The following is a 12,359-nucleotide window of genomic DNA, read 5'->3' on the forward strand; positions in this document are numbered from 1 at the left end:
ATTTAGTCACTAGAGGGGTTCTAAATTGATACAGAAGAGGTATTGAATTGATTGTCTGTACTTCAAGTTGACAAGGCATGTGAGGCCGGATAAGATGCGTCGTAAGGTGCTGAAGGAAGTGAGTGAAAATTGGGGATTCTGGTGTGATGCCAGCAGATTGGAGAATTGCAAATCATAGATCATAGAATCCCTATAGTGTCGAATTAGGCCCTTCGACCCAACAAGTCCACACCGACCTTCAGAGCATCTGACCCAAACTCATCCCCTGGTAAACCCACCTATTATGCACATCCCTGAACGCTATGGCCAATTTAGCATGACCAATCCACCTAGTCCGCACATCTTTGGACTGTGGGAAGAAACAGGGGCACCCTGAGGAAATCCGCGCAGAATCAGGGAGAATGTGCAAACTCCACACAGACAGTCGCCTGAGGGTGGAATTGAACCCAGGTCCCTGGCGCTGTGAGGCAACAGTGCTACCCACAGTGCTGCCCTTTGTTGTGCCCTTTTCAAAAAAAAATTCTAAATATAAGCCTGGCAATTAGAGTTAACTAGTTTCACTCTAGTGATGGAGAAATCTCTGGAAACAATAGGTCCATGTAGAAGTAACAGTCACACAGACAAATGTAGTTTACTTAAGGTTCCGCATAGCTTTCTTCAATGAACATCATGTTTAACTAACTTGGTGGAACTTCTGAAGTGAAGCAGAGGGTTTGATGAGTGTAATGCTTCTGATGCGGTGTACATGGATTTCTAGTAGTTGGCATGGCGCTGTACTGAGCACAAGATGTTCAGTACAGTGCCACACAAAAGAATATTCCACAAGTCTAACTCGTGGAATAAAAGGAATATGTATACAGAATTTGCTTAGTGATAGGACAGTTACGGGTATTTTTATTTGGGCTTGAGGGACATTTGCAATTGAGTTCTCCAAGGTTTGGTGTCTGGACCTTTGCTTTTCCTGATACGTTATTAATCTCGACCTTGCTATACAAGGGAAAATTTCCAAGTTGTAAATGTTGTAAACTGAGAGGAGGATCATACAGAACTTGATAAAGATGTTGACAAAAGTGGCAGATGAAGATCAGTGGGGAGAAGTATGAAATAGAAGGAAATTGGAAAAACAGTCTAAAATGAAGTGAATGACACTTAAGGGTGTGCAGGTGTAGACAGAAACCTTGTGTAATTATGCATTTGCCATTAAAGGTGGCTGGAGAAAACAGTTAATAGAATAAATAGCATTAGGGCTTTAACTAATAAAAGATCATGAAGTACACAAGAGGGACAGTGATTAGCACTGCTGCCTTGAAGGACTAGGGACACAGGTTCAATTCCAGCCTTGGGCAACTGTCTGTGTGGAGCTTATACGTGTCTCCCTATCTCTGTGTGGGTTTCCTCCCACAGCCCAAAGACGTGCAGGTGAGGTATGTGCTAGGTACCATACTGTGCCCCGTCAACTGAACTATGCTTGTTTCCACCTAATGGAACTGTTAAAACCAGATTGTTCTGCTTTGAGGTCAAGACAAAGCTCACAACTGTATTCTATTTACTTCCCCTGTCATATACTGAACAATGTAAACTTTTATCCATTAAAGCTGTAAGGATTCTTCCAGATATTTGACTACTTGACATGTCTTCTAGCAATTGATACACTGAGGTCACCATCCAAATGACTTTCTGACCTGCTTTGTTTATATTAAAAAAAATTCATACGTGAACAAAGTCCTTCTGCCTCTTAGGAAAGAAGAATGAGGCCGCTTTAAAAAATACACAAGGTTGTAGCTTCAATATTTAGAAATAAAGAGTACAAAATCAAGGAGGTTGTGTTAAATGTTTATAAATTTGAGAATTTGTAGAGGAGGTTTATTAGAATAGTATCAGAGATGCGGGTCTTCAGTTTTTGCAGAAACAATATTGAACTGTGATATGCTTCCTGAGAGAAAAGATGATTAAGGGGACATGTAATAAAAGTTTTTAAAATTGTAAGTTGTTTTAAGAGAATAGATTGTGTAAACTGTTTTTCCCTTTTAAAAGGGTAATGAGAAAAAAAAATTATTTATTTTGGAATCAACCAGGGAGCAGGCTACTGTGGATTTAGTTTTGCGCAATGAAGAGCGATTAATTGATTACATCATAGTTAAGGATCCTGTTGGGAGTAATGACCATAGCGTGATAGAATTCAAAATTCAAAGTTTTTGAGAAGGTTTGAGAAACAAAACCGGAAATAATACCAAACACCCCAGCAAACTGAAGCACATAAATTACAAGCAGGACAGAACATCAACGCTTCGCCAGAGGTGCACTGACAATGTTAACTAGCAGGGTGACGAAACGTTTGCAACCAAACCCACTGGCTCAGCAAGCGTGTCTATACCTAATGCAAAATTCAGTTTAGGGGTGAAAAAGTGAGTCTCAGTAGTATTTTGGAATTAAACAAAGGGACTTACATAGGCATGAGGTCAGGTTTGGCCTGAGTAGGTTGGTTAGGAAGGCTAAAAGATAAGACAGCCAATGAGCAGTGGCAGTTGTTTATGGAGTTGGCCAATTCCTTGCAATTGAAATATATCCCAGTGAGGGAAAAAGATAGTAAGAGGGGTGAAAAAAACTTCCATGACTAAACAAGAAGGTCAAGGACAAGATAAAGTTAAAAACTAAGGCATACCATATTGCAAAGGCCATTGGCAGGCTGGAAGATTGGGAAACGTTCAAACATAAAGGGATACTAAAAAATTAATAAGACCCAAGTTAAACTATGAAAGAAAACTAGCATAAAACATCAAAAAGGACAGCAAAAGCTTCAGTAGATATATAAAAGGGAAGAGAGTTGCTAAGGTGAATGTTGGTCCCTTAGAAGATGAAACCAAAGAGTTAACAGTAAGAAGCACTGAAATGGCAGAGATCCTAAATCAATGCTTTGCCTCAGTTTTCACAGTGGAGGACAATACTACCATTCCTACTAGCACGGGCAAGTCAGAGGCAATAGATAAGGTAGAACTTAGAACAATCAACATGGATATCGAAAAGGTACTCGGCAAACTATTAAGTTTGAGGGCAGATAAGTCTCCCAGGCCTGATGGCCTACGTCCTAGGGTAATAAAGAAAGCGGCAGCAAAGGTAGTGGGTCTATTGATTACAATATTGCAAAATTCCCTGGACATAGGCAAGGTTCCACTAGATTGGAAAAATGCTAATGCAACACCCATTGGGAATATGTGGGAAATTACAACCCATTTAGTGTAACATCTGCTGTTGGGAAAGTGTTAGAATCAATTATCAAGGAAGCAATATCAGGACATTTGAAAAGTCAAAATGCTATCCGTCAGAGTCAGCATGGTTTTATGAAGGGCAAATTATGTTTGACTAATTTGCTAAAGTTCTTCGAAGATGTAACAAACAAAGTGGATAATGGGGATCCTATGGATGGAATAAATCTGGACTTCCAGAAGGCATTTGATAAGGTGCCACACTAAAGGTTGATTCACAAGGTTGGATCATATGGGATGAGAGGTAATCTATTAGCTTGGATAGGTGACTGGCTGCTGGACAGAAGACAGCATTGGGATAAGTGGGGTTTTTCTGGAAGGCAAGAAGTAACATGTCGGGTGCCACAGGGTTTGGTCCTTGGACCCTAGCTATTTACAATCTATATTAATGACTTGGATGCGGGGATAGAAGGCTCTGTACCCACATTTGCAGACTACACAAAAATAGGTGGGACAGTAAATAGCGATGAGGAAATAAGAACCTTACAAATGGATATAGATACGTTAGGAGAGTGGGCCAAAATGTGACAGGGGGTTTAACATGAATAAGTGTGAAATAGTACATTTTGGTCAGAAAAATGGGAAGGCGACTGCTATTTTAAAGGGGAGAGATATTGGAGTACTCTGATGCAGAGGGATCTGGGTGTCTTTGTTCATGAGTCATAGAAAACTTCCTTGCAGGTACAGCAGGTAATAAAGAAAGTGAATGAAATGTTGGCTTTTATAGCTAAAGGAACAGAATATAAAGGTAAGGAAGTAAAGAAGGCATTGGTGATACTGCACCTGTTTTGGCATTGGAGATGGTCCAGAGGTTTACTAGAATGATCCCAGAGAGGAGGGGTTTGTCGTATGAGGAGAGATTGAACAATTTAGGCCTATACACTCTGGAATTCAAAAGAATGAGGGGAGATCAGATTGAGGTATTCAAGATGATAATAGGAATATATAAAATAGACATAGAGTGGACGATGAGAGGTCGTAGTCTTACGATAGCAAATCTAAAACAGAACTGAGGAGAAACTAGTTATCTCAAAGGGTTGTGAATCTATGAAATTTGCTACCCCAAAGTTTGGTTGATGCTGGGACAGTGAGTAAATTTAAGGAGGAGTTACACAGATTTTTAATAGATAATGGGTTGAAAGGTTATGGGGAGAAAGCAGGAAAACTGGGTTGAGTATATCAGCCAAGATTGGAGGCAGAGCAGACTTGATGGGTCGAATGGCCTAATTCTGCCCCTATTTCTTAGGAACTTATTCAGTGAGTTGCTGTGACACAGAATTCATTCCCATGAAAGACTGGAAGAAATAGTTTCAGTAGTAATTTTTCAAGTAGATATGTATTTGATCAGGAACAATTTGCAGGACTGTGGAGAAAAACCTGGGTGTTCGGTTGAACTGGATTTTACTCTAGGATCCAGCAATCCAAAAGAACTGCATAAAGTTGTTCTATTGCAATTCCAACAGAGGTTTATTCAGTGGCAGTACACTCTAAAATAAAACCGGGCAAATCTGCACCAGCCCATGAACCTTGCTGGTGACTCATCGGAGGTCACATGATTTACATCTTAAACGTGCAATGTTCCAGCATAACACTAACTATAATGCATAACGTCTATACAATACGCAACAAATAGCTCTTTCAAAGAGCTGACCCTGCCGATGATAGTCTAATGGCCTGTCCTGTCTTGTACGTGAAACATGTTTTTGCAATCAAGTCTGTGTTTTTTAAGCAGCTGCAGACTCCATGTACATCGGCCTCACATTTGCAAACACTTAATATCACTGTCAACTTGGAAGAATACTGCATAATGAGATTTGTCTACAGATGGTCTATTAATAAAATATGTTGATAAATAGTGATGTACTGTTGATGTCTATCATTGATCAGAACAACTTCCCTGAAATGGTCCAGTGATCATCTGAATTAAAGAACTGTGCAAGGTGTTTCCATAAAATGATTGAGTGTAAACTAGAATTTAAACGCTGGAACACCTATAATTCATTAGCAAAGCATTTAAGTCTTTTGAAGAATCACAGTGGCTTGCCAATTGTATTAGTTTGAGACTAAAGTTTACTCTGCACAAATTTTGCATAAATGTGTTAAAAACCAATTCTACAAAATAAGATTTTTATTGATTCATTAATTGCAACCCAAATAGATATTAGATAATGTCTTACAAAAGGTACTTTTCTCATTTTTAAAAAGCAGTGAAATGCATTAAGAGATGTAAATGCAATTTGAAGTGCATTTTTGACTTTGAGTATTCCTTGCACATATAATATCAGTCAACCCTTTGCTTACAGTTCCCTGCTGTAAACCACCCTCAGACTCTGGACAGAAGATATTTGGGCGTTATTAGTGGAGTTATGTTAGACCTTATGAAGGTATGAAAGCTTTGAAGCATTAGCAGAATGATTCTGAGGAACGTTACTATTTCAGTTTTATTTTTCATGTTTTGCTTCTTTATTAATGGTTCTGGAGTAACATCACCTGTTCCGAAGGTCTCTTGTAAGCAGCTTCCATCTTTCAATTAAAATTAAACAAGTGAGACCCTGAGGTATAGAGCATAGATAGAAACAAACTACTTCTAAGGTGCAGCTGTGTGTATTAATTGTATTATCATTTTTTTTTCTGTTTGAAGAACTTGCTGAAGCTGAATCCATCTGAAAGATACCTCACAGAACAATGCTTAAATCACACTGTATTCCAGACCCAGAGGCTGTTGGACAGATCTAGTGGCACTTCCCCAACACGGTTAAGTAAAAGAAAACCTCATCATGCAGAAAACAGGTAAAACTAGTATTTGGCCATAGAAACTCTATTGTGCCTCTGTAGCAACTGGAAGCTGAGGGTTACTTCTACATACAGAACGTAGCCGTTCCACAAGGCAGTCATCCAACCTGTACTTTGTTTCCTTAATGTAGAGGCGACTACATTGTGAGCAATTGCCACCCCTTTATTCTGAGACTATACCTCTGGTCCTAGACTGTCCTATGACAGGAAACATCCTGTCAGAATTTGCCCTGTCAAGCCTTGAAGAATCATGTAAGTTTCAGTAAAATCACATCTCATACTTTTGAACTCTAGTGAGTAGAGTCCAAGACAACAAAATGTGAGGCTGGATGAACACAGCAGGCCAAGCAGCATCTCAGGAGCACAAAAGCTGACGTTTCGGGCCTAGACCCTTCATCAGAGAGGGGGATGGGGTGAGGGTTCTGGAATAAATAGGGAGAGAGGGGGAGGCGGACCCAAGATGGAGAGAAAAGAAGATAGGTGGAGAGAGTATAGGTGGGGAGGTAGGGAGGGGATAGGTCAGTCCAGGGAAGACGGACAGGTCAAGGAGGTGGGATGAGGTTAGTTGGTAGATGGGGGTGCGGCTTGGGGTGGGAGGAAGGGATGGGTGAGAGGAAGAACAGGTTAGGGAGGCAGAGACAGGTTGGACTGGTTTTGGGATGCAGTGGGTGGAGGGGAAGAGCTGGGCTGGTTGTGTGGTGCAGTAGGGGGAGGGGACGAACTGGGCTGGTTTAGGGATGCAGTTGGGGAAGGGGAGGTTTTGAAACTGGTGAAGTCCACATTGATACCATTAGGCTGCAGGGTTCCCAGGCGGAATATGAGTTGCTGTTCCTGCAACCTTCGGGTGGCATCATTGTGGCAGTGCAGGAGGCCCATGATGGACATGTCATCTAAAGAATGGGAGGGGGAGTGGAAATGGTTTGCGACTGGGAGGTGCAGCTGCTTCACCCGCTTCCAACCTTCACCCGCTTCCAACACAAGTCCTCCTCCTGGACACCACCCCCAGGCCTCCTACCCTCCCTCGACCTCTTCATCTCCAACTGCCGTCGAGACATTAACCGCCTCAACCTCTCCACCCCTATCACCTGCTCCAACCTCTCCCCCGCAGAACGGGCAGCCCTCCGCTCCAACCCCAACCTCACCATCAAACCCGCAGACAAGGGTGGCGCAGTGGTAGTATGGCGCACTGACCTCTACATCGCCGAGGCCAGACGCCAACTCTCCGACACCACCTCCTACCGCCCCCTCGATCATGACCCCACACCCGAGCGCCAAACCATCATCTCCAACACCATTCATGACCTCATCACCTCAGGCGACCTCCCACCCACAGCCTCCAACCTCATTGTTCCCCAACCCCGCACGGCCTGTTTCTATCTCCTTCCCAAAATCCACAAACCTGCCTGCCCTGGTCGACCAATCGTCTCAGCCTGCCCCTGCTCCACCGAACTCATCTCCACCTACCTGGACTCCATCTTCTCCCCTTTGGTCCAGGAACTCCCTACCTACGTCCGTGACACCACCCACGCCCTCCACCTCCTCCAGGACTTCCAACTTTCTGGCCCCCAACACCTCATCTTCACCATGGACGTCCAGTCCCTGTACACCTGCATTCCGCATGCAGATGGCCTCAAGGCCCTCCGCTTCTTCCTGTCCCGCAGGCCCGACCAGTCCCCCTCCACCGACACCCTCATCCGCCTAGCCGAACTCGTCCTCACCCTCGATAATTTCTCTTTTGACTCCTCCCACTTCCTACAGACTAAGGGGGTGGCCATGGGCACCCGCATGGGCCCCAGCTATGCCTGCCTCTTTTTAGGTTACGTGGAACAGCCCCTCTTCCGCACCTACACAGGCCCCAAACCCCACCTCTTCCTCCGGTACATTGATGACTATATCGGCGCCGCCTCTTGCTCCCCAGAGGAGCTCGAACAGTTCATCCACTTCACCAACACCTTCCACCCCAACCTTCAGTTCACCTGGGCCATCTCCAGCACATCCCTCACCTTCCTGGACCTCTCAGTCTCCATCTCAGGCAACCAGCTTGTAACTGATGTCCATTTCAAGCCCACCGACTCCCACAGCTACCTAGAATACACCTCCTCCCACCCACCCTGCTGGAGAAATTCCATCCCCTATTCCCAATTCCTCCGCCTCCGCCGCATCTGCTCCCACGATAAGACATTCCACTCCCGCACATCCCAGATGTCCAAGTTCTTCCAGGACCGCAACTTTCCCCCCACAGTGATCGAGAACGCCGTCGACCGCGTCTCCCGTATTTCCCGCAACACGTCCCTCACACCCCGCCCCTGCCACAACCGCCCCCAGAGGATCCCCCTCGTTCTCACACACCACCCCACCAACCTCCGGATACAACGCATCATCCTCCGACACTTCCGCCATCTACAATCCGACCCCACCACCCAAGACGTTTTTCCATCCCCTCCCCTGTCTGCTTTCCGGAGAGACCACTCTCTCCGTGACTCCCTTGTTCGCTCCACACTGCCCTCCAACCCCACCACACCCGGCACCTTCTCCTGCAACTGCAGGAAATGCTACACTTGCCCCCACACCTCCCCCCTCACCCCTATCCCAGGCCCCAAGATGACATTCCACATTAAGCAGAGGTTCACCTGCACATCTGCCAATGTGATATACTGCATCCACTGTACCCAGTGTGGCTGCCTCTACATTGGGGAAACCAAGCGGAGGCTTGGAGACCGCTTTGCAGAACACCTCGCTCAGTTCGCAACAAACTACTGCACCTCCCAGTCGCAAACCATTTTAACTCCCCCTCCCATTCTTTAGATGACATGTCCATCATGGGCCTCCTGCAGTGCCACAATGATGCCACCCGAAGGTTGCAGGAACAGCAACTCATATTCCGCCTGGGAACCCTGCAGCCTAATGGTATCAATGTGGACTTCACCAGTTTCAAAATCTCCCCTTCCCCAACTGCATCCCTAAACCAGCCCAGTTTGTCCCCTCCCCCCACTGCACCACACAACCAGCCCAGCTCTTCCCCTCCACCCACTGCATCCCAAAACCAGTCCAACCTGTCTCTGCCTCCCTAACCTGTTCTTCCTCTCACCCATCCCATCCTCCCACCCCAAGCCGCACCCCCATCTACCTACTAACCTCATCCCACCTCCTTGACCTGTCTGTCTTCCCTGGACTGACCTATCCCCTCCCTACCTCCCCACCCATACTCTCTCCACCTATCTTCTTTTCTCTCCATCTTCGGTCCACCTCCCCCTCTCTCCCTATTTATTCCAGAACCCTCACCCCATCCCCCTCTCTGATGAAGGGTCTAGGCCCGAAACGTCAGCTTTTGTGCTCCTGAGATGCTGCTTGGCCTGCTGTGTTCATCCAGCCTCACATTTTGTTGTCTTGGATTCTCCAGCATCTGCAGTTCCCATTATCACTGAGTAGAGTCCAAACCTGTTCAGCCTTTGCTCATAAGGCAGCCCCTTTATACTTGGTATCATTCTAGTGAATATTCTCTTAACTGCCTCCAATGATATCTTTTAAATAAGGGGATCAAACCTGCGCGTAGTACTCCAAATGTGGTCTCACCAGCACCTTGTACAGTTGCACTAAGATTTCCCCATTATTACACTCTAACTTCGTTGAAATAAGGGTCAACATCTGTTAGCCTTCCTGATTACTTTGTGCACCTGTGTGCTAGCTTCCTTTGTTTTGGCACTAGTGCTCCCAAATCCCTTTGTGTTGCATTTTTCTGCAGCTTCTCTCAATTTAAATAATATTCTGAGATAATAGGAACTGCAGATGCTGGAGAATCTGAGATAGCAAGGTGTGGAGCTGGATGAACATAGCAGGCCAAGCAGCATCAGAGGAGCAGGAAAGCTGACGTTTCAGGCCTAGACCCTTAAATAATATTCTGTTCTTTTGTTCTCCCTTCCAAAACTTTGGACTTCCCCACATTAAACCAACTATTTGCCCACAACTGTCAATATTTCTCTGGAAGCTGTTTATATCCCTCTTACAACCTACCTTTCCATCTATCTGCAAATTTCACTACAGTGCATTCATTTCCATCCTCCAAGTAATTAATGTATATTATAAATAGTTGAGGTCCCAGCAGTGATCCCTTTGGAACCTCTCTTGTCACAGGTTGCCATACTGAAAAAGAACCCCTTAGCCCATTCGTTCTTTCCTGCCAATTTGCTAATTCTCTATCCATGCCTGTATGCTACCTCCAACATATTGGGCTGTTATCTCATGGCTTATCCTTTTGTGGTGTACTTTGCCGAATGCCTTCTGGAAGGCCATATTGAACACATTTACTGGTTCTCCTCTCTCCACTCTTCGTCAAAAACCCCCACAAATTTGCCAGACATGATTTCCCTTTCATGAAGACATAGTTGGCCTATAGTTACCAGGTTTTTGTTTTCCTCCCTTTTTGAATAAGGATGTCACCTTGGCAGTTTTCCAATCTTCCAGTACTTTGCTAGACACTCAGGATTTTTATCTAATTACAGCCAATGCATCAATTATTCTCTGGACCTACCTCATTGAGGATCATACAATACGAGCCATCAAAGCCAGGAGTTTCATCTGCTTTTAACCCCATTAGCTGATGTAATACTACTGTAGTGATGGTACTTAATTCCTACCCTTTATTCTTTCATATTAATGGGATGTTTGAAGTATCTTACAATCATAGAATCTCCAAATCTTTGATCCCCTTGTAACCATGTATCCATAATGGACATGAGATCATAGTCAATTACCTTGATTTGTCCTGCCAGTTCATAAACCTTATTCTGAATGACACACATTAAGTTACAAAGCCTTTAAGTTTCTTCTATTTTTGAATTTCACTGCACTTTTGTGGTACTTTGCCACAATGTGACACGTTGTCCCTTTTATTTTCTGGTAACAATCATCCCCATTGCTAAACTGCAATCCTACTGTCTCTTTTACTTTTGATTTTCTGATTTTCTATGTAACCAAACACCCATGCATACGCACACCGTTTAGTTTAAAACCCTATCCCCAGTCCTAGCTATGTATTTCACCAGGACTCTGGTTCTAGCATGACCCAGATAGAGCCCTTCCCATCAGACCAGCCCCTTCCTTCCCCAGTCCTGGTGTTGGTATCCCATGAACTCAAACCCATTTCTCTCAATCTTTGACCCATGTGTTTTCCCTTTTAATCTTGTTGACCCCGTGCCATTTAGCTCGTGGCTTTGGTAGTGATGCCGAGATTATCATCTTTTTAGTTCTACTTACTGAGTCGGCCCCTATCTGCTGATGTTCCTTCTGCAGAACCTATTTCTTTGTTCTGCTTACATTGTCGCTGCTTATGTGGATCATTGGCAACTGGATCTTTCCATTCCACCACAAGTTCCTCTATAGCGCAGATGAGATATCCAGATCCCAGACAAGAGGCAGTCAACATAGCTATTTGGGCTCTCAATCCTGGCCACAAACAATAGTGTTGGTTTCCCTGACTATATTGTGTGATCTCTCCTTGCTGATCATGCAGAGTTGACTGATCCTGCAGAGTGAGATTTGACCAGCAGTAAGTTACTGATTTGTTTGTACATTTGTGACCATTCATGGATGCAAAAGTTCATCAGCCTGAGTAATGAGTAACCTTCAGAATTCTGGAATAGCAGTTCATGCGTCTCCCTATCCGAAGTAAAAATATGCAAGACATGAAGCAAGCCAGTGTCTTCTCCCACCAGCTTCAGTCAGCTGTTAAAGGCTTAATGAGTGTCTCCTGTGAAGAAGTGAAGGAAGATGGCAAAAGGAGATTGAAGAACAGAAACTCTGGCAATTCAAAGGATCATCTCAGTGAAGAAGAATGAAGAGTGTCCTTCATTGTCATGTGCCCTCAGTACAGAAATACAGTGAAAATTTTTACAATGTAGCCTCTTATGGCGCCATCTTTGGTACAAGTACCTCAGCATAAATCTTAGTTACAAACAGAGGAATGGAAAAGAGAAGTAGATGCATCACTTTATAGTGATTCATAGTATAAATTAGAAATGAGAAATAGTTGAAAGGATAGACACTACAGGCAGATAAACAATTACAAATAAGCATTGCATTGCAGTAGCTCAGTGCAGGGGCTCCACACGTGGTCTGACTGCCTGCTCCAGACCCCAGCCCTGTAACAGTTCCTGCTGTGCTTCAGGCCTCCACTCCGCTCTGTACTGGCTCTGAGCTGCTCCAAGGTAAGTTTGCTCCAGGACTCGCTTTCCTGCATTGGCTTTTGCCTGGGACTCTCTCCCTGTGCCAGCATCAGCTTCAAGACTGATTTCCACATTGACCTCT

General features: G+C 44.4%; 1 protein-coding gene across 4 annotated transcripts in view; it reads left to right on the forward strand.

The window, feature by feature from the left end:
- The window catches only part of cdkl5 (cyclin dependent kinase like 5), a 136,955-nt gene that overhangs the window by 78,664 nt on the left and 45,932 nt on the right, over nucleotides 1-12,359 (forward strand). For all 4 annotated transcript variants that reach the window (XM_048540164.2, XM_048540166.2, XM_048540165.2 and 1 more), the window contains 2 exons: nucleotides 5,567-5,647; nucleotides 5,905-6,053. In XM_048540164.2, the coding sequence (XP_048396121.1) occupies nucleotides 5,567-5,647; nucleotides 5,905-6,053 (230 nt within the window). The remainder of the gene's footprint in view (nucleotides 1-5,566; nucleotides 5,648-5,904; nucleotides 6,054-12,359) is intronic.

The sequence above is a fragment of the Stegostoma tigrinum genome, chromosome 12 (genome assembly GCF_030684315.1).
Source record: "Stegostoma tigrinum isolate sSteTig4 chromosome 12, sSteTig4.hap1, whole genome shotgun sequence".
In the NCBI taxonomy this organism is placed as follows: Eukaryota; Metazoa; Chordata; class Chondrichthyes; order Orectolobiformes; family Stegostomatidae; genus Stegostoma; species Stegostoma tigrinum.